This window comes from Lissotriton helveticus, chromosome 3_1 (assembly GCF_964261635.1).
Source record: "Lissotriton helveticus chromosome 3_1, aLisHel1.1, whole genome shotgun sequence".
In the NCBI taxonomy this organism is placed as follows: domain Eukaryota; kingdom Metazoa; phylum Chordata; class Amphibia; order Caudata; family Salamandridae; genus Lissotriton; species Lissotriton helveticus.
The window spans coordinates 758,213,139-758,240,335 of NC_136061.1; the positions used below are offsets into that span (position 1 = coordinate 758,213,139).

General features: G+C 48.0%; 1 protein-coding gene across 5 annotated transcripts in view; it reads left to right on the forward strand.

The window, feature by feature from the left end:
- The window catches only part of SBF2 (SET binding factor 2), a 2,295,537-nt gene that overhangs the window by 727,556 nt on the left and 1,540,784 nt on the right, over positions 1 to 27,197 (forward strand). For all 5 annotated transcript variants that reach the window (XM_078680952.1, XM_078680953.1, XM_078680956.1 and 2 more), the window contains one exon: positions 20,009 to 20,131. In XM_078680952.1, the coding sequence (XP_078537078.1) occupies positions 20,009 to 20,131 (123 nt within the window). The remainder of the gene's footprint in view (positions 1 to 20,008; positions 20,132 to 27,197) is intronic.

Genomic DNA, 27,197 nt, shown 5'->3' on the forward strand with positions numbered 1-27,197 from the left:
TAATATTGTTATTATTGAAATAACTATCTATGTAATTTCTAAGAGGGTATTGTATCTTGTATTCATGTAGAATACTTTTTATGCCGTTTTTTTCACTGGCGAAATAAAGTGATGGTGGTGATGATGTAATGGTTTCAATTACACTTGGTGGAATATACATGTACAACGAAAACAAATATGCTTAAAACCCATTAAAACAGGAAAATATCTAATTTTTGGAAAGTGTTTTGTGTGCTTCATGTGTTTTTCAATGTAGTTGTTGACTGTCATGCGTTCGGAGGTGTTAGTAAATGAGAAATTTGTTGTGGCGCTGTAACCCAGGCCGGGTGTACAGTTTTCTTCTTGGCAGGTGCAGCAGCTGACATCTGGGTCGGATTCACTCTAAATCTCTGGGGTTTCGCTTCAGAAATAACGTGTTAATGTTGTTATCGCGTCTCGTTCAAGGAGCTTTGTGGACGCCGTGTTTGTGAATGATTTATGCAACCTTAATTGTAGGATCCACGGCCGCGTCTCACGAAATTCAAAGGGTCATGCGAAAAATACTTGATTAAAAGGTTTAGGGCAATTGGAAACGGAGTGTACCTTAAAGCCAGTGTGTCGAAAGGAAAGCCTCTGTGACAACCCGGGCACTGCTGTCCTAACCCACCAGTGCTCTATAAAGAAGCCTGGTTGTTGTTTGTTTTAGTACTTACTGCCTTGCTAAATATGGTGACCACGCTTTCCATGATTATACCCTTTATACCACGCCACAGCTAGAGCGAGGACATGTAATCATTCACTTCAGGGTACGCAATGCCTTTCTTTGGTGTTGGCGCTAAATCTCCTAGGAACGGAGTTAGCAAGCAGGTGCAGTGCCACCAGGGCTCAGACGCCTGGGGTGTGGTCTGCGGAGGGGCCCACTGAACTCTGATTATTGATGTATTTTACAGTTCAAACAGGCCGGGGGAAGAGGACGGGTTACGTTTCCTTCTTTGTACTAGGGTCCTAGACACACTGGCTTCGTCACTGATGCAGTGGCGGCTAAGGCAGAGGAGAGTCGTCCCACTGCTCTGTGAGCAGTAGTTCAGGAAAAATAAAATGATAAATAGCTTTATCATTTTAGTTTTCCTTTCCTGGTGCGGGGCAGGGCTGGACTGCCAGGGCAGACGAGGAGTGGTTTGCCCACTCCTATGTGCGCAGTGACGCTTTGACCGTCCCTCGGCGGCCGGCCAAACCGTCATGCACACTTTGCATGTTCTGCACCCAAACTGCATTCCAGCCTGGGTGCAGAACATGCCCCAGGCTCCCATTCCCTACCTTTGTGCCGATCCACTGCGATCAGACGAATCACATCGCCAAATTGCAGCGTTGTGATTGGCTAGGAGAGTCAGAGCCTGGGTGCTTCCTGCTTCCAGGAACAAGAGGCGGTGGCGGTAAGTGGACCGAGAGGTGGCGGCTGGCTGGGTCACCGGCCTGAAGGTAAGTGTTTTATTTTAATTTACAACCCTCCCTATCCCCCCACCCCGCCTGCCACCCCCGGTAAATAGCGGCTACCATTGCACTGATGGCACAACTTTCTACCTACTTTCATCACTTTGTTCATTGAGAGCTGGTAGTAGTGGAATCTTTCAAACAAGTGTATGCCCTTACTTTTGGGGGATTTGTCTCAGAATGTAAGTCTGCGTACATTCGCATTCTAATGGATGCATCATTCTGGAGATTCTTCACCTTTAGGTGTTACATTGGTCCAGAAAATATTTCCCTCCTGCAGTAGTTCAGTTAATACCATGCGTTTAAGAACTGTCCATTGGACCTGATATCACAGGCATATAATAAACACCAACATGCATGCTAAATTAGTTTCCTGTTTTGTGGTCTTGTTGATGCAGTCCGAAGTGCTCTCTTTGTCCTTCACTTGTAAAATGTCTCCCAACTTCAACAGCAAGTAAGTCAAATGTCTCCTCTAAAGATTTCAGGGTACAGGCCTTATGATCTGTTCATCAGGCATATGTTTTGTTGGACCCTCACAACATCTGCATGGGGTGTCTTGGATCTGATCATAACACCACAGCTCATTACTTCGCTTATGCACCTGAAGGCTCACAGTGAATGGGAGGCTAAGTTATTGTTGGTCAAGGCTCAGAGGAACATGCCAAAGCGTACCCCATCTCCTATGGGTAAGTCTCCTGATGGGGAACTATCTTCCTGGAGCACTTAAAAAGCCCAGTCATTGTTCCTTGCTCTGGCTGCAAGGTAGTTCCTTCAGCAATACTGAAAATTCATTGGCTACTCCAGGGCTTAGCAGTCCCGGGAGAGATAATACTCTGTCCCTTCCATCCTATAACAATTCCACTACATCAAAACATCGCTGACTTTTCACATCCACTTGCGCCACCATCTTCCTGTGGGGGGAGGGTATCCCACTCACCCAACACTTGTTAGTTGATCATGATGGCCGACAGAGTCATCCAGTAGATTTGCAAGGGCTACACCCTACCGTTGCTGACCGTCACCATGGACCATTGTTGCACTGCCAGGATGTGCTACCGGTCTTGTGCCTCTATCTTGAAGGCAGATGTCCTTGCCATGCTGAACAAAAGAGCCATAGAAGTGGTATGACATTTCTCTGACTTTACTTCTTAGTCCCAAAAAGGAGAGAGATCTGAAACCCATCCTGGATCTTCACCTTCTGCACTTGGACAGGAAAGTTAAAAATGCTGTCTCTGAGTCAACTTCTACTAGTCCTGAACTCTGTGCACTGTTTGGCATCCCTGGACCTCCAGAGCGCCTACATCCATTTAGCAATTCTTCCTGTTCCTAGGGATTACCTGAGGTTCACTGTGGGGTCCCAGCACCTCTAGTTTGCAGACTTGCTGTTTGGGCAGATGACCACGCGTTTTATTTTCACAGAAGCGCTGGTGGTTGAGTTGGCTTTACTGCGACTGTTGGTTCTTAACATATTTAAATACTCGGACAACTGGCTAGTGGAGGCAGAGTTGGTTATGCTGTCTAGAAGCATCTTTGGTACACAATGACTCTTCCCCATAACTTTGACTTTACCAAGTCTACCTCATTGCAACTTTTATAAGTGTGATACAAGACACAACCCTCATGAATGCCTTTCCGCCTCAAAGGATCATAGATATTCAGAAGATGACTCCAAGATTTCTGACTCAAGTACATCTCCCAGTCCTACACATCTTATGTCTCATTGGTCTCATGGACTAGTGAATCCTTCTGTTTCAGCATCCCAGATGGCTGCTGAGGAACTAGCAGTGGTACCTGCTGGGGCAATGGCTCCCAAACGGCGTCCTCAGCCCAGGTGCAGATCTTCAGTTGGTTCCCCCAGATATGCACTTGTGGATGCCCCCTACCGTTTTGAGGTGGTGTGACCATTCATTCCTCCACCCAGGCTACTAAGGTCACAGAAGCCTGCTCTCTGAGCTGGGGATCCCATCTGAGCAACATGATCTGGGCAACAGGACCTTGAGTCCACAGAGCTGTGTCTGCATAGAAATATGCAAGAGCTTTGGGCAGTGAGCCTTGCCTTACAGGTGTTCCCTCTCTTCAGTATTTCGGAGTTCCATCCAGATCTTGTTCCCATGCCCACGAAAATTTGTGTATCAACTGATAGAGAGAGGATGGGATTGTAGATCCTGCATTGGTTAGCAGTTTGCCTTTGGCAGTAGGTGCAGCAAAGGACTCTTTCCTGACTTTTGCCCATTTCACTGGCTGTCTCAATGTGAATGTGGATGCTCCCTCTCATTTCTTGGTGGACAATGACGAAGCTACACCCTGAAGTGCTAGAGGTGATATTCTCCAGATTGTAGTGCCCATACTTGGACCTCTTTGCAATGGCATAGAACAGGAAGTGTCCTTGTGTTTTTACATTAGACATCCCTTGAATGATTCCCTGAGGGATACCATCTAGTTCAGCTGGTCTTAAGGCCTTCTGTGTGCATTTCCTTCAGTTCTGCTTCTCTCAGAAGTCCTGCCTAAGGTACAGTAGGATTGAGCACAGCTATCTCTATCACCCTGGATTGGGCAATGAACATGTGCAACGCTGACCCGTTGGTACTCGGCCATCCCTTTCTCTCCTGCACAGGGCAAACATGCTCATGCAGCGGGTGGTCTTATCTACCCCGTCCCAAAACACTGTAGCTGCATGTTTAGAGATAGAGCGTTGTCAGCTCGAATCCTTTTGTTCCCTTTATGAAGTTGCAGATGTCAGAAATGCCAGAAAATGTACGAGTCCATTTGTGTGTTTCACTGGAACAAATGTGTATAATAGTGTAGGTCAGAGTCAATCAATCACTCATATCATTTGTAAAGCGCACTACTCACCAGTGAGGGTCTCAAGGTGCTGGGGTGGGGAATGCTGCTACTGCTCGAAAAGCACGGTCTTGAGGAGTTTTCTGAAGGTCAGCAGGTCTTAGGTCTGCCGCAGGTGGATAGGGAGGGTGTTCCACGTCTTGGCGGCGAGGTGGGAGAACGATCTGCCGTCGGTGGTTGCTCTTTGGAAGCGGGGGACTGTGGCGAGGGCGAGGTCGGCGGAGCAGAGCTGGTGGGTGTGGGGGTGTAGAAGCTGAGTAATCTGTTGAGGTACGTTGTTCTGGTGTTGTGGAGTCCTTGTGTGCGCGGGTGAGGAGCTTGAAGGTTATCCTCTTGTTGACCGGGAGCCAGTGCAGGTCTCTCAGGTGGGGTGTGATGTGGCTGCGGCGAGGGATGTCGAGGATCAGGCGTGCAGAGGCGTTCTGGATGTGTTAGAGCCGTCTCAGGAGTTTGGCCGAGGCTCCTGCGTAGACTCCTTAGTCCAACCTGCTGCTGACGAGGGCCTGAGTGACCGTTCTTTTTTCAGTGTGGATCCACTTGTAGATCCTTCGGAGCATGCGGAGGGTGTTGAAGCAGGAGGAGGAGACGGCGTTGACCTGTTTAGTCATGAAGAGGTTGGAGTCAAGGATGACCCCTAGGTTGCGTGCGTGGTCGGTGGGTGTTCCCAGTGCGGGCGGCCACCAGGAGTTGTCCCAGGCCGAAGGGGTGGGTCCGTGGATGAGGACCTCCGTCTTGTCCAAGTTCAGCTTCAGTCGGCTGTTCCTCATCCATTCAGCGACGGCCTTCATTCCTTCGTGAAGGTTGGTTTTGGCGGTGTGGGGGTTCTTGGTGAGGATTAGCTGGGTGTCATCGGCGTAGGAGATGATGTTGAGGTCATGCCGACGGGCGACGTGGGCGAGCGGTGCCATGAAATTTTAAACAGAGTTGGGCTGAGGGATGAGCCCTGGGGTACGCCGCAGATGATGTCGGTGGCTTCGGAGCGGAAGGGGGGAAGGCGGACGCTCTGTGTTCTGCCGGAGAGGAAGGAGGTGGTCCAGTCCAGGGCCTTCTCTTGGATCCCGGCATTATGTAGGCTTGTTCGTAGTGTGTTGTGGCAGACCGTGTCGTAGGCGGCTGACAGGTCCAGGAGGATGAAGGCCGCCATTTCTCCATTGTCAGCAGGGACTTGATGTCATCGGTGGCGGCGATGAGGGCAGTCTCGTTGCTGTGGTTGCTGCGGAACCCGGACTGCAAAGGGTCCAGGATGTTGTTCTCCTCGAGGTAGCGGGTCAGTTGTTCGTTGACGGTCTTCTCAATGACCTTTGCCGGGAACGGGAGCAGCGAGATGGGCCGGAAGTTCTTGAGGTCCTTGGGGTCTGCCTTGGGTTTCTTGAGTAAGGCGTTCCTCTCTGCGTGCTTCCAGCTCTCCGGGAAGGTTGCTGTCTCGAAGGAGGTGTTGATGACTTTCCGGAGATGGGGTGCGATGGATGTGCTGGCTTTGTTGAAGATGTGGTGTGGGCATGGGTCTGACGGAGTTTCGGAGTGGATGGTGTTCATGATCTTGATGGTGTCATCGTCGTTGATGTTGGTCCAGGAGAGCAGACGGTTGGTGCGGATGGTGGTCGTGGGGGTGGAGATCTCAGTGATTGTCGAGGCGGTCGTGGCGTTGAAACTGTCGTGGATGTCTGTGATCTTGCGGTAGAAAAAGGTGGACAGCGAGTCGCACAGGTCTTGCAAGGGTGGGACGTCGTTGGTGTTGGAGAGTTCCTTCATGATGTTGAAGAGCTCTTTGCTGTTGTGCGCATTGTTATATAGGCGGTCTTTGAAGGCGTTCTTGTGGGCTGCGTGGCTGTCCGGTGTTCAGTCACGGGGCCAGATCTTCTCCAGCTTTCGGCAGGTTTGCTTGGAGGCCCGGAGGTCTTCAGTGAAACAGCTGGCTTTCTTGTTGGTGTGACAGTTGGAGGGTTTCTTGATCGGGCGGGGGTGTTGGCGCAGTCGTTGATCCACTGTCTAAGGTTGTGAGCGGCAGTGTCGGGGTTGGTGGGGTTGGCGGGTGGGCTCTAGGCGAGGGTGGTGGTTAGCTGGTCTTCGGTGACTTTGCTCCAGCAGCGGCGAGGCATCTGTTGGGAGCGGTGGTGCGTGATGGGTTTCTTGAAGGTGAAGTGGATGCAGCGATGGTCTGTCCAGTGGAGTTCTGTGGTGTGGTTGAAGGAGACGTGGGAGCTTGCGGAGAAGATGTGGTCAAGTGTGTGACCGGCGGAGTGGGTGGGTGTTGTGACGAGTTGTCTGAGTCCGAGGTTGGCTAGGTTGTCGATCAGGGTAGTGGAGTTGGTGTCGTTGTTGTTCTCGAGGTGGAAGTTCAGGTCCCCGAGGAGGATGTAGTCCGTGGAGGCGATGGCGTGTGTGTTGACGAAGTCGGCGATGGAGTCACTGAACTGTGGTCGGGGTCTGGGAGGTCTGTAGATGAGGGTTCCTCTGAGGTTGGTGTTGGAGCTGGTGTGGATCTGGAGGTGCAGGTGTTCGGCGGTGCTGAGGGTGTCATCGGTGTTGGTCGAGACTCTGAGAGTGTTCCTGTGGATGATGGCGATTCCTCCTCCTGCTCCGTTGGTGTGGTCCCTGCGGGTGATCTTGTAGCCTTGTGGGACGGCTATGGTTATGTCGGGTGCCAAGGCGGGGTTCAGCCAGGCGACGTCTGGGGAGGTTGAGTCGAGTAGGTCCCAGAGTGCAACGGCGTGTATGCGGGCAGAGCGGGTGTTGAGAAGGATGCATCTGAGGTGGTTGGGTTCTTTCCTGGTCGGCAGCATGGTGGGGCGGATGCTTGTGAAGCTGCAGTTCCGGCAGGTGAAAGCTACGTGGGTGCGCTTCGGGGCGGCCAGGAAGCAGGTGTGTGAGCGTCTGGTGTTGAGTGCGTGGAGGGTTCTGGCATCGTAGCGGTGTCGGGCGTCATGGAGTTCGTGGGGACCAGGGGTCCTGGCACTGGGCACGGACGGGCGCAGACGGGCTTGCCTTCGCGCCAGTGGCGCGCCAAAGGCCCGGCAGCCTCCATGTGGGAGGGCGGTGCTGCTGGGAGGCGGGAGCCGGGAGGCGAATGGGATTGCAGGGGGGCAGGGACACAGTGGCGGGAAAAACGGGCTGGGCCGCGGGAGAACTGGGCACAGGAAGGAAAAACAAGTTCAGGCAAGAAAACAAGTAGAGGCACAGAGGAATAAAAACAAGTCTGGGCAAGAAAGCAAGTACAGGCACGGGAATAAAAACAAGTCTGGACAAGAAAGCAAGTTAGGCACAGGGGAATAAAAACAAGTCTGGGCAAGAAAGCAAGTACAGGCACAAGGGAATTAAATCAAGTCTGGGCAAGAAAGCAAGTTAATCACAGGGGAATAAAAACAGGTCTGGGCAGAAGGCGTCAGTAGTTTTAACCCGTTCCGTGCTGCTGTCGGCCGTTGGCCGACGGGAGCACTACCTCCCTAGTGCTGCCGTCGGCCAACGGCCGACACAGCCCCGCCCACCCTTTAGAACGCCCGCACCGGAACAACCGCCATGGTTAAGGCGTTAAATCATGCTTTTCTAATGTCTGTGTTTTGCACAGGAGAGTCTGGCAGAGGCCTCAATCCAGGGTTACTTGGCTGGCTTGTCTGGTTTCATGTGTCTCCTAGATTATTCATTATTGTTCAGGTCTCCTTTGATAGCACGTTTTCTGAAAGGTTTACTTTGCTTGCTTCATGCGACAGGGTTTCCTACTGCCTCTGGCCGTCTATGCTTAAAATATGGGGCCTTATATTAGGGTCTAATGAAGAAAATTCATACTAACCCGAATTTAGCTTTATCTTCATATTTGACCGTATACGCAGATGATGTTCTAGTATTCTCTCACTGCACTGACCCAGCTATTAATATTATTGAACTAACTGCTTTAGAGTTCAGTAATATTTCTGGCTATAAATTGAATGACCACAAATCACAACTCATCCTGGTGGGTGGCGCCACCATTCCTGATCCCAGAGTGACTGGTAGTCAGGTATCTTGGTATTATTATTGCTCCTACGATCAAATTGTCTTATGAATATAATTACACTTTTCAATTACAGCAGATCAAGGTGCTGCTGGTCAAGTGGATGCTCTTGCTTATTTTCCTAATTGGTCGAATTAATCTGGTTAAAATTAATATTCTTCCAAAGATTTTATAGCTTTTTTGTGCATTACATCTGTATATTTCTTACAAATATTTCAAACAACTGGATTATATGGTAACACAGTTCATTCAGAAAGGTAAGAAAGAACACCGAGCCCTAAAATTCTTACACCTCACTCTAATTAGTGGTGGGTGGGCACTTCCGGACTGGCGCTTGTACTGTCGGGCCAGTATGGCTAGTCGCATTAGCTTGCTATATGATTTTCATACCGATAATTGGCTTCATGCATTTTCTATTATGAAAAATCCTTGCATCATTAGGAGTAAATTCAACAGGGAGAGATTTTTCAAGAAAGTCCGATTGAAGACAACTGATGCCCTTACAAAGATCCGGAAAAACATTAGGAGGTTCTTGGGAATTCTGCTATTTGATGCTCCTATTCCATTATTGAATAATCAGGAATTACTCAAATGCTTTGCTTCTCCGTATTTTGGTACCTGAATTTAGCCCAGAGTTCGATACTTAAAGGATTTGGTCGATGACTACGGGGTGAAATTGTTTCCAGATTCACAGGCGTAATTTTCAGTAAATCAAAATGATTTTTTCAAATAGTCAAGATTAGAACCTCCTTACTCAGTAGAACCATAAGTATTACAACTCCCTTGGCCCAGTCTGAATTTGCACAATTGATCTTTAGCAATCATCAATCTAACCTCTCCAACGGATATAAATGCTTGATGCAACCTAGAATTATGGACTGACAAGTGGGTCTGCAAGCTTAGATGAGCATGTTGCAGCGCAAGAGCTGGCTAGAAGTCTTGCTCGCTTTTGCAGTGTTATTACACAAAGCAAACTGCAAGGCCTGGTCTATCGTACTTTATTTGACTTTTATATAAGCTCCTTTGAACTTGGCAAGTGGTATAATACACCTCATCACTGCTTACGCTGCTCGAGCGCAGCAGTTGATATTATTCACATTTGTTACATGTCACAAACTCGAAGAATTCTGGTCCTCTGGTTTACTGCAAATAGCTACTATATAACATACAGGGGAACAATTCCAGCTCAAATGATTCTGCTGGGTACAGCGGTAACAGATTGGGTCTTTTAAACTCTAACCATTGGAAGGCTGAGGATTGCTAGGGAACAGAAATCTGTCTCTGCTCCCAATTATGAGGAATGGTGAAAGGAAACTATGGAGGTATATGCATTGGAATTGCAGATAGCCAAAGTCAGAGGATCGATTGCTAGATTTAATCGTATTTGGGGTAATATGTGGGATTATTTGATGTCTTGAGCTAAATCTTGGTTGCCATGATTTATTACATTGCTGTATGCTAATTGTGTTTTGACGATTTTACTCTAAAAACAAAAAAATGAGGTGCCAGTTTGTGACACAATTTCTATCAAATGGGTTGGTTTTCTTCAGTGTATTTGGGATTGGGAAATTCTGTGTATTTTTTTTAACAAAAATCAATGTTGTGGCATTTTGTGTTCTGGATTCTGCTTTGGTAGCAGCGTTTTTTTATTTTTAGCTTTTTGTTAGTTGACTAGTACAGTGTAAGTGTATTTTGTCTTGCGAATTGTTTGTGTTGTGAACCAAGTGTGCTGAAGTTTTAAAATTCGTTTTTTCTCTTTTTTAAATCCACATTCATCCAAAGGTTTTTTTTTGGGTAAGTTTTAATGTTTTTGTGGAATTAATATATCAAGAGCTTAATGGAGCCAATAATAGAGATATGTACTGAGGTTATTGTGTCCATGTGTGTGTTGGAGGTAAGCTGGGTTCTCGGTTCTCCAAGTTCAGCTTGTTCCAAGGTAGATATATAGTTATGGGTAAACTGAATTTATCTGGTGGAAGTTGTGCTATCTTGTGTTTGGAAGGCAAGCATTTGGTAGTCAGACCACATGGTTGGAGTAATTCTTTGGAAGGCAAGTAGGCCTAGGTTGCCAAAAATGACATCTAAAGTGGCTCCTCTCCTCCAATGTGTGTGGGTTTGGAAATGAACTGTTGTAGGTTGAGCTTGTATAGGCCTGTGAGGAGTTTTCTAGAGTAGGGCATTTCTTTAAAAGGCTTCTAACCACTATATCCTCCCATTTTGAATACTCTACAGGCATCAGACAGGATCTGCAAAATCTTAATCAGTACCTATGCACGCTGACAGGTGATGCTTCGCGGCTCCCCGTCAACGTTACTTCACTTCGGAAGTGTCAAGTCAATGATACTTTTATTTGATTTTGTTAAAAAATCATAAAACATTGTAAAAACACGTTGTACACAATAATTAAAAGTGAAGATTTGAAAGATGCAAAGATATAAAAACACTGTGTCGTCATTACTCAATCCTCATTAACAATTGAAATAAGAAATGTTAAATTTATAATCAGTGCGGTTTAAAAGTGCTAGGATATTTCATTGAGGAGAGATCAGTAAGTAGTACATGAAAAGGTGAGGTCAGGCCAGTAAGTATTGTAAGAGCCACTCAAGTTGATTCTTGTATACTTCGGAAGTGATACACAGGGCCCTACATAGTAGCCACCCATGTTCGTCAACATCAGTTCCTTTCTTTCTGCTTCAAAAGACGCAGATCCAGAGCCACCCCTTGTCTCTCTCAAGACCTCTCTTTTGACAACATTTCTGCAGAGTGCAAGGGAAATGTCGTCTCCCAAATCTATGGGCTTCAAACCATGTGAGGAATGGAGCAAAAAAGATGTCTGGGACTGCCCCACATGTAGTTTGCCTGGGATGGGACCAAGACTCTACGGTCTGCAGTGACTGGGCCGCCTTGATGCGCCCCAAGGCCATCCAGGTCCCGGAAGCAAAGCTCTTTATGGTGAAACACTGCAAGACTCCATGTCTTGACCAGCTGAGGTCCAAATACAGGTCCCAGTCCCGGCTCTGAGGCCATTTCCACACACACTGTGTGCAATGACGCTAACACATAGTGCTGTCTGATGCAGAGACCGCGCCTCCCTGACCTTAACCTAGGCTGCATGCTGCTTTCACTGAGCCGCAGCCATTCAGCTGCCCTTCTGACTCTGACACAGTGCCTTTGCCCATCAAGCTCAAGTCTTTCACGAGCTGTTTAGCACGGATTTTGAAAAACAGTGGCTTTGATGCTGGGGATGAAATTGCTCAGCCAAATAAGGAGGATAATTGGTAGAAGGGCCTCCAAAATGCCAGTGGTCTGGATACCTCCCCCCGATACTGCACTGGGTTTGCTTCCGGGCTCTGCCATGGAACACTGCGCTTCCTTTGCTGTGATTGTGTGAAAGATAGCAGTGTTTCTTGACCTTCAGTTTATTACTCTGGGATTTAAGACCAACATCTTGACGGAGGTGCATCAGTGTTGCCAAACGAGTTCTGAGCCCTTTTTTCTCTTTAATGATGCTCTAATGGATTCTCTTTTGGGGACCTGGGCCAAACCCTACTAAGGTCCCCCTTTTAATCGACAGGCTCAGGGCGACCCAGGCTTTCTCGCCCAGCACCCCACTCCTGAAAGCCTTGTAGTGCAAGCGTCGGCCAGCAAGGTAAACCTGAATTTGTCCTCCACTACTACTCCTAACTGTGTACCGGAGAGGATAGAGACCTGTGGTAAGTGAGTCTGTGAATGCTAGCTGCCTCTAAGGCTGATACTCTCATGCCTCGTGAGTTTCTCTGGCCCTGTTATTGGCCATGGTCCTGGAAAAAGACTGTGCCATCCTTTCTCAGGTCATGCTGGGAGCTGGATACCACTGACTCTTGGTAGCGCTATTGGCACCAGTATGGCCCTTCGCAGGCACAATTGAATGCAGTCAACTGGCTTTTTTGGGAGAAGTCTATGCCAGTTTAATGGGCATGTCATTTGAAAATTCCAGACTTTTTGGGGTACACAGCAGATTTGGCCCTGAAGCGCTTCAAAGATAGCAGGGCTTAAGCGCTCTTCCTGGGCCTCTCTGCTCCTGCCCACCAGCCACATCAGCGATTGCACCTCCTCCATGGCTATGGTAGGGACTTCCAGTTTTGCCAACAGACCCAGCTAGTACAGCAACTCCCCCCCCCGCCTTCTTGTGGCTTCGGAACCCACAGGAGAAGGCAACAGGGACAACTCCAGCCCAGTCTTCAGCCATACCCCCACCAGCTGCTGCACCCCCACCAAGCCTCTAGCATCCCCTTGACAACACTCAGCCACCCCGTTGGAGGCAGGATCCAAAACGGTTTGCCAGGGTGTTAGGAGACAACATTGGACAAGTAATTCCTGTAAATTGTTCAGCAGGGTTATTATTTTGCGAAATTCTGCCTGCCCCACCTTCCACCATCCTCAGACCGACTGACAAAGGAGTGTATCTCTTGCAGCAGGAGAGGGTACCGGCACCAGACCGGATGGTAGCGTTGGCCCGGAAAGATGCTTTTTCCACATCCTCGTCATGCAGGCCCACAGGCATTTTCAGTTCGCTGTGCTCCCTTTTGGTCTTACCATCTCCCCTTGGGTATTCATTAAGTGATGGTGGTGGTTGCAGTACATCTTCGGAAGTTGGGGGCTCCATTTTTCTCCTACCTAGACGACTTGCTGTTGAAGACAGGTTCACATCAGGCAGTTGTCACCCACCTGACTCCTTCGCAGATGCTCCCCTCTCATCGAAGCCATTTGGGACACGGTGTAGTTCTTGGCCTTTTCCCCGGAGAACAGAGTCCAGGGCATTCGTGGTATGATCTGAATGTTTCATCCCCTGTTCTGGATCTCAGTGAGGATGACTGAGGCTGCTGGGACTAATGACCTTCTCTATTCTACTGGTGACACACACCAGATGGTATATGCAAGTGCTGATGTCGGATCCAGTGGGCACAGCACCAAGGGGGATTTCTCCCATATCGTCCAGATTTCAAAGGAGATTGCAAAATACCTGAGTGGTGGCTGCCGGACAACGATTGGGTCAGCAGCTGACCCCTCTTCCTACCTAACCCGGAGCTGATGATGGTGATGATGCCTTGCTCCTAGGTTGAATTGGCCACCTAGGAGAGGTTTGGATCAGAGGCTGGTGGTCTCTGACAAAAGCTCTCCTCCACATCAGTCAGATGGAGCTCCGAGCCATGTGCTTGGTGTTAAAAGCTTTCCTTCCTTCTATCAAAGGAAATCTGGTAGGGGTGCTTACAGACAACACCACTGCTATGTGGCAATGCAACAAGCAGGAGACACAGCACCTGAGATCGTGGCTGCAACACCAGGAAATTGTCCTTGTGGTTTGCCACCTGGCGGGGTCTCTCAATGCCAGGACAGTTGAACTCAGTCGTTGATGCCTTGCGAATCACAAAAGGCAGTTACATCCAGAGGCGGTGCAAGGGCTGACTTGCTTTTTTGTACCACGGCAGAACACGTAATTTCAGGACTTTTGCTTGTTGGAGTTTCCAAGGCATCTCTCACTTGAAGACCCGTTCCGCGTAGAGTGAAACTCATGACCTGTTTGCTTTTTTGACGATATTTCTTCTGCCCCGGGTTTTGAAGAAGATTTGGGCTGACTGGTCCCAAGTCATCCTTGTTGCACCGTATTAGGCAAGAATTTTATGGTATTCTGAACTCCTGGGCATTAGCATTATTCCTCTGATCAGGCTGCCCATTTGGAGTCGTCTCACCTGTCGCTAAAGCAAGGCAGGGACGATCATTCAAACCTGCACACGCTCCACTTCCATGCTTGAAGATTGAATAGCAGTAGTCAAACACTTTTGATCTTTCTCCTGTCATGTTGGCTGCCAGTCGTCCCTCAGTCAAGTCTGTATATGCCTGCCGCAGTTCAGATTTGTGGCTTGTTGTGCTATCAAGCAGATTGAACCACTTCATGCTAAACTGTCCAAAGTATTGTTGTTTGTGTTGTCCCTTGCATAGCCGTCCTGCTTACAACAGACACGGCCGCTCCTCCACGCTGCTCCCCGACCTGCCTCCTCTAACATACTGGTATCGTTGCTCTCCCCAGCTGTCTGCACTCACCGCCATTATTTACTCTTCTCGCTCTGCAGGATCGCTTAATTGCGCACAGCGCTGCAATTTATGTAACAATCTCGCACTGTAGAAGCGCTTTATTTTGGTAAAACCGCCGCAAGTAATTTTAAGTATCCCGCTCTGAAGGACCACTTTACTGCATACATCGCCGCATTTTATGTAAATCACCTCGCACTGCACGACCAATTTTATTGCCAAGATCGCTGTTATTCATTTGGTCTACTCACATTGCAGGATCGTTTTCTTTGTACTTGTTTATTCAGTGTGCCTCACAGCGCTGAACCACCTCTCCTGCTAAGTGGCTGCTGATATTATTGTGCCATCGCTTTGTGTTGCCTTGACTGACATTTATTTGAGTGCTTTCTACACACTTTGCTTTACTTTGGTTGCTTGCTCCGTCCGTCCCACGCTGCCGGCCATTTTGCTGTTGATGTTGTTGTTGTCTCGCCCTGCCCGAGTCTCCGCCCCGCTCCCGCCTTCCCAGCTGACCCTCCCTCGCCCCTCCCCTTCCACTATCCACATATGACAGATGCATTTACGCGCAGCGTCCACGCGCTACGGCCGCGCCGAAGGTGCGCCAAAGGTAAGCCCGTCTACGCCCGACCGCGCCCAGTGCCAGACCCCCTGGTCCCCGTCCCACCCACCCCACCCGCCTCACTTACGCCGCCTCCACCCTCCTAGCCCTTAACCCCGGCCGACTCCCCGACTGCGCTCAAGCCGTCCCTGGACACACCCATGGACCCTTCACGTGCAACTCCTGCAAGTATGACGGCACCAAGACCAACTCCACATCCACTAACACCAAACTGAGACCTGACACCAACCACCTAAAATGCATCCTGCTCAACACCCGCTCGGTTCACAAACACGCCATCGACCTCTGGAATCTACTAGACACCATCTCTCCGGACGTCGCCTTCCTAACTGAAACATGGATGAACGCCTCCTCAGCCCCAGACATCACCATTGCCATCCCGGAAGGCTACAAGATCATCCGAAAAGACCGCAACAAGCAAACAGGAGGAGGCATCGCTATTGTCCACAAGAATTCCATCCGAATCTCAACCAGCTCAGACGTCAACCTCGCTAGCGCCGAGCACCTCCACTTCCAGATCCACACCGACCCCAAGCCCACACTCAGAGGCACCCTCCTCTACAGACCACCAGGACCCCGAGCACAATTCAGTGAAGACATCACTGACTTTATCACCCCACACGCCCTCCCCTCCAAGGACTACATTCTACTGGGAGACCTCAATTATCATCTGGAAAAAAGTAACGACAGCAACACCACCGCCCTTCTGGACAATCTTGCCAACCTCGGACTCAAACAACTTGTTAATACCCCCACTCACCTCGCAGGTCACACACTCAACCCTATCTTCACCTCCAGCAAACATATCTCCTTCAGTCACACCACAGCTCTCCACTGGACGGACCACAGCTGCGTTCACTTTACCTACAAAAAGACCACAACCCACAACCATCCTCAACCTACTCTGCGAAGAAACTGGAACAAAATCACCAACGACCAGATCTCCTCATCGCTTCTTCAAAACCCCCCTGCCCACTCATCGAACGCCAACCAAGCAGCCATCAACCTCACTCAATGGCTAACCAACAGCGCCGACAACCTAGCACCCCTGAAAAAACGTCAAATCAAACAAGGCAACAAAAACGTCCCCTGGTTCAACGATGATCTTAAGAAATCCAAAAAACTCTGTTGCTCCCTCGAGAAGGCCTGGAAAAAAGTCCCAAACACCAACACCAGAGTCACCTTCAAAAACGCCACCCGCATACACCACCAACTGATCCGGACAGCCAAGAAAACCGCATTCAAAGACCGACTTGACAACAACGCCCACAACAGTAAGGAATTATTCAACATCGTCAAAGAATTCACCAACCCCATTGCCAACTCCAACGACATCACTCCCTCTCAAGACCTCTGCGATTCCCTAGCTTCGTTCTTCCACGACAAAATCGCAGACATCCACAACAGCTTCGACAACCAACCCGGAGACCAACCCACCCAACATTCTGCCACACCTTCACCCCCCTTGAACTTCCTTAATGACTGGAACCCAATCTCCACGGATGATACCATCCGCCTGATGAACTCCATCCACTCAGGATCCCCCTCAGACCCATGCCCTCACCACATCTTCAACAAAGCAGATTCCATCATCGCACCCCACCTCCGTGATGTCATCAACTGCTCCCTCACCTCCGCCACCTTCCCAGATAGCTGGAAACACGCTGAACTCAGCGCCCTTCTGAAAAAACCCACAGCTGACCCCACCGAACTCAAAAACTACCGCCCCATATCTCTCCTTCCATTCCCGGCCAAAATCATCGAGAAAGCTGTCAACAACCAGCTCGCCGCCTTCCTCGAAAGCAACAAATCCCTCGACTCCTCACAGTCTGGCTTCCGAGCCAAACACAGCACTGAGACCGCACTCATCGCAGCAACAGACGACATTCGAACTCTACTGGACAATGGTGACACCGTCGCCCTCATCCTCCTCGACCTCTCCGCTGCCTTCGACACAGTTTGTCATAGCACCCTGTTACAACGCCTCAGTAACATCGGAATTCAAGGAAAAGCACTGGAGTGGATCACCTCGTTCCTTGCCGGAAGAACTCAGAGAGTCCGCCTCCCACCATTCAAATCAGAAGCCACTGAAGTCATCTGCGGCGTGCCACAAGGATCTTCACTCAGCCCCACCCTCTTCAACGTATACATGAGCCCCCTCGCGGCCATCGCACGTCAACACGACCTCAACATCATCTCCTACGCTGATGACACTCAACTGATCCTCTCACTCACCAAAGACCCCAACACCGCCAAAACCAACCTACATAAAGGAATGAGAGAAGTAGCCGAATGGATGAAGCACAGCCGTCTGAAACTGAATTCCGACAAAACAGAAGTCCTTATCTTAGGTACCTCCCCCTCCGCCTGGGACGACTCGTGGTGGCCAGAATCCCTTGGAAAAGCACCCATCCCAACAGACCACGCACGAAACCTGGGCATCATTCTGGACTCCTCACTCTCTATGACCAGACAAATAAACGCAGTTTCATCATCTTGCTTCAACATTCTTCGCATGCTCAAAAAAACATTCCGCTGGATCCCCACTGAAACCAGAAAAACGGTCACCCACGCACTGGTTACAAGCCGCCTGGACTACGGAAACACCCTATACGACGGTACCACCTCAAAACTTCAGAAAAAACTCCAACGCATCCAGAACGCATCAGCCAGACTCATCCTAGACATTCTGCGTGAAGATCACATTTCTGGTCACCTGAAAAATCTCCACTGGCTCCCCATCAATAAGAGGATAACATTCCGCCTTCTAACCCACGCACACAAAGCACTTTACGAACTTGGACCCGAATGCCTCAACACACGACTTTCCTTCTACACCCCCTCCCGCCAACTACGCTCCTCCCACCAAGCCCTTGCTGCTGTACCTCGCATCAACAAAACCACCATGGGAGGAAGATCCTTCTCCTACCTGGCGGCTAAAACCTGGAACTCACTTCCCACTCACCTTCGCCTCACTCAGAACCACCTAGCATTCAGAAAGCAACTTAAAACCTGGATATTCGACAAGTAACTCCCCACCCTTTTCCAAGCGCCTTGAGACCCTCTGGATATGTAGCGCGCTATATAAATCACTGAATTGAATTGAATTTAATAGCACGTACTTGCATTTAGCTCTGTTGAAGTGTATATGTCCGCTCTTTCAGCCTTTTTACAGTTGTCAGACCAGCCTTCCTTGTTTCAGTCACCCATAGTGATGTGTTTCCATAAGGGTTTACAGTATACGACTCCATTTACCCCCCCCCCCCCCCCCCCCCCCCGCCCCCCATTCTTTGTTTATTATATCCTGATGGGATTTGAATTTGGTTCTTACATTCCTCTTGTTTGTTCCTATTGAACCTCTCCACAGCTGTCCCCTTCGTCTGCTCACCCATAAATTAGTGTTTCTCGTCACCATAACATGGAAGAGGTCTGGCGCCGCGGCCAGGGCGACTGACGCTGGAATCTGGGGACCACGGTTCGATCCCCGGCTACGGCGGCAGGTCAGCCCAGCACCATGTGACTCTGGGCAATAGCTCGCTTAATCTTCCCGACGGCCCCCCAGCGCCTAGAGACCCTTACGGGTGATTGTGCGCTTTACAAATGTGGACTTTACTTTACACAGCAGGTGAGTAGGCTACAATCCCTCTGTCAACCCACCCTACACCACTTTTTACTCCGATAAATTAGCTTCAGGGACTCAAGCCTCTTTCCTCCCAAAGGTTCTTACTCAATTTCTGTGAGGCAGAACATCACCCTTCCATCGTTCTTTGTTCCACCTCATTCCTTCAAGAATGAGGAGCGATTTAATCGATATGATCCAAAGAGGGCTCTTAGTTTGTATATTGATTGTACGAGAGAACACTGGGTGGAAGATCAGCATTTTATTGAATTCTCTGAGCGGAGAAAGGAAAGACAGTGCATTATGATATGTCATGCATTGGCCAAGAAGCAGCCCCCCCGGAGGGCTTCCGGACTCCACTAGAGCCAAGGCTGCTACCCCAGCATTGGCATGTGGGGTGGCTGTCCTGGACCTTTGCTATGTGGGCATCCCTTCATACATTCATGAAGAACTATTGTCTCTGCCAGAAACAGCAGTACCAAAGATAAGAAACGTGTTTGTTAGGTTTGTCAAACTATATGTTCAGGTCAACAAAGATGCATAGGTCTGAGTATTTGGTAAGTGAGCTTGAGACTGTATCTAGGCAGTTGTCTGGGACTGCCCAAGCCCTAAGTGGAGGTCGGTATACAAGGAGACCGTTACAGGAAAAGGTTGGTTTATGGTTGCTTCTGGCAAGGAGGGCCTCACAGCCCATTTAAGGCAACATCCTTATCTTTGGTGAGCGTTGTTGTTCCCTTAAATATGATGGCTAAGCAGCCGCCTCTTTTGCCTATGCGATTTTTTTTGTAACGGTTGGATACCCTGGGGGACAGCTTAATGCAATACTGGAGCCATGTCGTTCCCCAGCCATGATTCAGTTATGAAGAGTAAGGCAGGCTCTGTGTCTGTCTATATGTGGTGCTTGTTTTTAGAGATAGAACAAGCATTTTTTAATAGGTAGTTTACATGCATACTCACACACACACACACACTTGGAAAAATCTCTATTCTCTTCTAACCTACGATGTAATATTTGCTCTCTTTTTGGCAAAGGAGCTAAAACAAGCGTTTTTCAAATTTCAAGAGAGACAGTTAGATTTGAGTTGCTGTTTTTTCTTCTTTCAAACTAAAATAACAAAAGGGTTCCAGAAGACCTCTACTTGGCCTGAATACTTGGCAAAAATCAATAATATACAGCACAGCACGGTGTGTTAATTGGGATGAGCTAAGGTCAGGATGAGCTACGGTCATGTACATTATGATGTTTTGTTCTTGTATTTATTAACTAATGTATTATGATCTTTGGTCACACACTCTCTCTACATTTTATATGTGATTTTTCAGATACTTCTGTGCAATCTACCTCAGAAATTCACATGGTGCATAGCACTACTTACATTATTCCAATTACTTTGTTTTTTAGGGTACCAAGCATGAAGAGATTGAAAACGAAGATGACGAATCTGGTTTAATTCAGCCTGCACAAGTATTTGCACCAAAAAGTCTGGTATTGGTGTCAAGATTGGATTATCCTGACATTTTTCGGGTAAAGTACCTAAAATTCCGTACATCACATGTCCTTATGCTTAAACTGGTGTTATAGCGTAAAAAAGAAAAAAATGTGTTCTAAATGATACCAAGAGGTGTTTTCCTTGTTGGTAAATGTCCCTAAATTTGACATCACATAAAAAATTAGGAAGTAATTGCTTTTGCCCAACTTGACGATACTCATGTTATTGGCTCGGAATGATGAAATATTGAGCATGTTGAACATTGCATCTTCTCTTAACAATTGACAATACCCCTAACTTTAAGAAGCATTTCCAAGACACCATGCTTGTTCATCCGGGATTGAATGAACAGCAACCATTTGATACTACACTCTGATAAAGCAGAGATAGTAATTCCCAAAAATAAGCTCAGTCACTGGAGTTCTTTCTTTTGACCTACTGAGAGGGTTATTCCCCCTTCCAAAGAAATCAGTAAAAAGTAATGGATTCATTATTGAAGAGGATCTCTCTCTGAAACCGCACCTTGGCTCTGTGATATTCTCCTGCTTCTTCAACCTCTTCAGAATCAAGAAGAGAAGGAAATTTTTCACCATTATTGGCTTGGTCAAAGTCATATTTGCATTGGTCAGGTCAAGAATAAAGTACGCCAACTCTCTGTATTTAGGCCTTCTCAATTATCACACACGTAGGCTCCAGATAGTTCAAAACCAAGCTGCACGGCTGAGCCACCAACTCCCCAAACATTACCACATATCTCAAGTGACAAAAGATCTTCACTGGCTTCCAGTTGCCCAGAGATCAGTATTTGAAACATGTTGCATAGTATTCAAATCCCTTCACAAGGAAAGTCCAGCTTTTATTAAATCTTGCTTCCAAAACTACATCCCTATTAGAAATCTTAGATCAACTCCTCTACGCTATCTAGTGGTTCCTTAATTCAACGTGAAAAGGACACCATCATCGGATATATGCCAAGCCCAGGCTCAGCGCCGAACAAACCATTGAAGCCACCTGCTTCGGCACTGACTTTTCCCACCTTGGTGCCGGCCCGACCATCTGGGCTGGCACCCTTAACGCTAAAACCCTCGGTGTCGACCAGCAGGAACAACCTCAGCTTGGGTGCCGTCAACCAATTCTCCATAAACTCCAAGAGGATATTGCCTTTCACACTCCCATCATCTCACCCTGTTCCACAGCGCTCATCTTCTTTGCCTGTTTCGCCAGGGGATCCTCTTTCCCTTACACCTGAGGGGTCACTTCACTCGAGTGCAGAGGTCATGTGAGATGGGGTGCCTTTGATACTCCTCCGCAGGGCGACCCCTGGAACTTCTATGATTCAAACCTCCCGGAAGACAGAGACCCTGGCATTTACCTTGCCCATCCCTCCGCTCCGGATGACACTACATCAGTGGCGGTCGCCAGAAACCGAAAGTGGGAGGGCGGGGGGAGGGACAGAGAATTTAGGGGAGAATAATGGTTAAGAAAACATACCTTTCGCTGCCTCTGACTCTGAAGGTCACCTTGATCCTTCAATCCCAGCAGTCTCTGGGAAGGCACATGCTCCTCACCCAATACAGATGCTGCTCTCATGCTATGAGAGCAGAGCCAGGATTGGTTTGAGCGAGCAGAGCCAGGATTGTCTGAGCGGCCTGGACTGCTACTCCGACACTGCCTGGGAGCCTGTAGATTTTCTCCAACCTGGCTGTGAACATAGCTGGGTTGGAGAATTAGAGTTACGCATGTGTGTTTGCCGGGCGTAAGACTTCTAAGTGCCCACCGCCCCTGTCTTTCATGGCCCTACTCCGCCTCACCCTACACAGGCATGCCAGCCAGTCACTGAAAAATAAAATTATATTGTTTTATCATTTTCTTTTTCTGTGATTGACTCTGAAAAGTGGGGCAACGCTCCTCTGCCATTACAGAGGAGCCGCCCCCTCCTCTACGTCCTACCAAGAAGGTATTGGTAGGGCTTCCTCCTTCCATAAGGTGGATCGCCTCACTGAACCTTTAGTGGAGGGCTTTCTCTTTGAGACCTCCTCCTCCACCCACCTCTCCACCCAATACCTCCCCATGCTCAAGGGCATTCTGTGCCATACCCATGACATTTTTCAAGACCTCGTCTTTTCAAGGGTCATTACACCCAGGTTGGACAAGAAATGTAAGGCCTCCCTGGTGATCCCATTTATAATCGTAGCCAGCTCCCACCAGACTCCCTGGTCGTTACTACTGCCTGGTAGAGTGCCAACTCCCAGGCTACTGGTGATGCTCCTCCACCAGATAAGGAGAGCAAATGTATAAAACTGCAGGTAAAGGGGTGGCTGTGCAATCGGCCATCCATTGGCATATTGCTAATTCTGTTGAGCTGCTGTCAAGATATGACTGCCCACTGGGATGAGATGGAGGAGCTCCTCCAACATCTCCCAAAGGAAAAGGGGCTATGAGATCATTCCTTGGGGAAACAGATATCCAATGCCTCTATCCGCTGTGCATTAGATGCCGCAGACACTGCTGCCAGGAGGATTAACTCCAATGTGCGCAGGCACGCCTAGCTTCTTAACTCCGACTTCAAACAAGAAGTCCAGCAGAACCTGCTTAACATGCCATTTGATGGTCAACATCTATTTGGGCTGTAGGTGAACCAGACACTAGAAAAAAATAAAAAAAGATACAGAGACAGCAAAGCCTATGCGCTTTCTTCCAACACCTGCTCCTCGTGGCTCCTTGCATCACACGCTCTACCCTGGAGGCTCGAATACGATCTCCCCTGATGCTTCTATGTCCTGTCAGCATCCACATGCACAGCAGTCGTCTCTCAGAGGCTACTTTATCATTCTCGCTCGGGTAGCTCGGACTGCTGCCATAGATCTCGTACCGTATCATTTCTTTATCAGTATATCGTCCTGTTTTCATCATGAAACATATCTGGCTTCGATTATAGCTTATCCAGCCTGTAGACCATTCTGAATTTTATTGTAAAATTCTCATTTCGCCATATCAGGACCTACATGTAGGGAGCTCTTCAAATAAATAATCTGGATAAAATTGAGAGATATAACTTTGCACCTCATCATGGTGACATCTTTCTCTGATACAGGACTCATACAATCGTGATGTTTTTAAAGTAGAACCAGCTACAGACCGAGAGCCCTGTCTTTTTTGTCAGATTGCAGCACAGTCTATCGTCCATTAAGTTTATATACATTCGCAATCGGGACACCAATACAACATAGTGCACGGTTTGCATTTATATCCTTTTTCGGGTGTTACAGTACATTAAGACGGTGACCTGATGAAGGCGACCTCGCCGAAACGCGCGTAGTCTCACTACCGCCTTGCCATCATCATTTGCCTCAAGTGTTTATTCTGTACTGTGTATTTGCACCATATAATGATCACCATGACTAGGGATTAATATATGTTTATATTGTATTGTAAAAAGTATTATTCAATTTCCATATATTTAAAAATAACAATAATACATTTTCAAAAAATGATTGAAACAATGATTTATTACAATAAGGTTTTTTTCTAGGCCATAGCCTTGCAAGAAAATATTAATTTGGGTTTCATTACTACGTCACAGCCTCTGACTACGCTATAGACCTTTCCCTACTAGCATCCACAGGCACAGCAGTCTTCTCTCAGAGGCTACTTTATGGGATGCTAAACAGGCAATAATTCAAAAGGCAGAGGTAAAGGCAGGTCCTCCAAAGGAGGTGCCACCACCAAACACCTTTCGGAAGGTGCCTTCACTGTGGAACATCACCTTCGACCAGTCGGTGTTGAAAATGATCCTACTTAGTTATTGCCTGGAGCTCAATTACATGCCTCCCACCATTCCACCTTGCAAATACAGACTCTCTCTAGAACACCAAAAGCTACTCAGAGAAGAGGTCAAAGCGATTCTTCTCAGAAGGGCTATAGAACCTGTTTCCCATCAACAGGGCATGAGAGTATGCTCTCTTTATTTTCGAAAGGACACTTCTAACAGACCCATTCTGGCCCTCAGGACCCTAAATAGATATATTCTCTCTGAGCACTACCATGTGGTTGCTCTTCAGGATATCATCTTTCTGCAAAAAGGCAACTTCATGATCACTCTCGACCTGAAGGATGCCTTTTTCCACACACTAATACAGCCAGTGCATTGCCGATATCTCAGATTTGTGTTCAGCGGAAGGCATTACCAGTTCAAAGTGATTCCTTTCTGGGTCCCTGCTGCAGCCTTGGTTTTCACCAAGTACCTCGCAAAGGTGGCCACTTATATGCCAGACTGGGCATCCATAAGTTCCCCTATCAAGAAGACTGGCTGATCAAGAGTGCCACCCACCAGCAATAACGCTAACGCATTCAACTCACACTAAATCTCCTGAACAAAAATGGTTTACCATCAATGCCATGAAATCCCACCCCCTACACGAGCTGGGGGCAATTCTGAACTCGAATGTTGGCATGGCATATTGAAACCCTAACGCGATCCGGTCCTTTTGAGCACTGCTCCCTCTTTTCCTGCCAGATCGCCAGGTCACGGTCAGGATAGTCATCCGGCTCCTCGGTATGGTGGCCTCCTGCATTGCTATAGTACCCCTTACCAGGTTACACATGCATCTGTTGCAGCACTTCTTATCGAGACAGTGGTCTCAAGTGGAAGGTCCTTCGGACGATCTAGTATTGATTGGCCACTGCACTTGTCACTCTCTGCAGTGGTGGAACACCAGCAACCTGGTTCAGGTGCGGCCTTTCCTTGACCCAGTTCCACAGAGGACTGTTACAACAGATGTCTCCCTGATGGGATGGGGTTCGTACGTACAAAGCCTGACTGTCCAAGACCAATGGGAGCTCAGACTCCAGGGCCTCCACATCAACTACTTGGAACTCTTAGCCATTCATCTAGCGTTGAAGGCTTTCCTACCTCACCTGATGGGCAAGGTTGTTCTCATGCAGATGATCAATATGTCAGCCATGTATTACATTTAGAAATCGTGCGGCACCTGGTCTCCTTAGCTCTTGCCGATAGCCCAAAGCATTTGGCAGTGGGCTCCCTACCACAAAATCCATCGGTCAGCAGAGTACCTTCCGGCAATGGACAACCACTTTCCCGACCTCCTCAGTAGGATGCAGCAACAAGTCTGCAAGTGATAAATCCACCCTCAAGTCTTCCTCCTGTACTCTCCCGCAGTGGCTTCCCAGAAATAGACCTCTTCACCGCGGCAGAAAATGCGAAATGCCCTAACTTCGCCTCCAGGTTACCACACGCAGAACAACACCAATGCACTATCATTAAGTTGATCAGGGATATTTGCCTATGCTTTTCCACCTCTCCCACTTCTTCCTTTTGTGGACGTCTCTCACCCTCATTCTTTTGGCTCCCACACGGGTCTGCCAGCCCTGGTTCACAACTCTGCTTGCACTCTCATTGGCTCCACTTGAGAGACTCCCCAACAGGTTGACCTTCTCAGGAAAAACCATGAAGAAATCAGGCACCCAGATCCCAGGCCTCTCAACCATGCGATTTGGCTCCTGAGGTCCTAGAATTTGGTTACCTTAATCTTCCACCTGAATACATGAGCATTCTCAAGAAAGCGAACAGAGCCTACCTATGTGGCCAAGTGAAAGAGATTTCTGTACTATTGTTACTTAAATACATTGACCCTTTAATGGCCGCAGTACAGGACATTGTCTTTTATCTGCTTCTCTTGCAGGTTTGTGGACTGGCCTTCCCCTCCATTCGGCTACACCTGGCTATTATGGCTGTCTCTCTTCAGAATAGATAGTACATCTCTCTCTTCAGGATTTCAGTCATTAAGGCTTTCAAGAAGGGTCTCAAGAAAGTAATTTCCCCTTGGGTCCCACCAGCCCCTGCATGGAACCACAACATTGTACTGACAAGACACATGGGTCCACCGTTTGTGCACCTCCACTCCTGCCGTCTTCAGTTCCTCTCTTGGAAGATGGAATTTCTGGTTGGCATCACTTCACTCTGGCATGTCAGTGAGCTACAGGCACTAACCTTGGAAGTACATAGGGATAGAGTTGTCCTCTGCACTAACTCCATATTCCTCTCTAAGGTGGTCTCTCAGTTCCACCTTAATCCCTGTTTTTTTCCCACAACCTGAATAAGTTTGCGGATCGGGCTCTCCAAACTTTGAATATGAGACAAGCCCTAATGTACTACAATGACAGAACTAAACCATTTAGGAACACACAACAACCCTTTGTTGCTTTCTCCAAACCCCATAAATGGAAGGCTGTGTCCAAATCAGGCATTGCCAGATAGATCGTGAGATGCTTGCAGATGTGCTATGCTAAATCTAAGAGGACTTTGCCCATTCCTCCAAGAGTCCACTCTACTTAGACAAAAGGAGCATTTATGGCCTATCTGGGGACATTTCTGTAGCTGACATATGTCTTTGGAAGGGCTGCTTTACAGTATATGCACAGCATGTGCAACTACAACCACACATGCTTCGATTGGAAAATGTTACTTATCCTGTAAGCATCTGTTTGTGACATGTAGTGCGTAGATTGAATTGCGTCCGCCCTCCTCCCTGGACGTTAGCTAATGGCTTAAGTGGCTGATCCATTGCTCCATGCAGGTTTGGTGGGTTGGGTGGAAAAAATGTTATTGACAGGACGGCAGACCAATGGTTGTAGAGGGTTGGCTGAAAACCCTATAAGTATGTAATATATATATATTTTTATTTTTGGTCAAATTAAAAGGTCTTCGCTAAAGCCAGATCTGCAGTATGCCGTACTTTACAATGCTAGTTTGTTTTGTGGCTTACATTTCAGCAAAATTCACAATTTTCATGTAAGTATAAGAAAAACATAAAACTGCACATTCTGGAAGTTGCAGAGCTTCCCATAGAACTTTGCAAAGGTCAGTGGAAAAATGTTTTTGCAACTTGGCACACCATGTACGCATAGTCTTTGCTTTCCTTCACTTCGAAGTATGTGTATGCAATCGCAGCCTTTCTCGTGATGCAAAGTATATCACCCATTTATAAAAAAAATTACATTGATTGCAAGCTAGTTGTTTTGGTCACGCCCACAATGCCTTTTAACTAATAAACTGTCTTGGAAAAAAAAAGTAATTATATA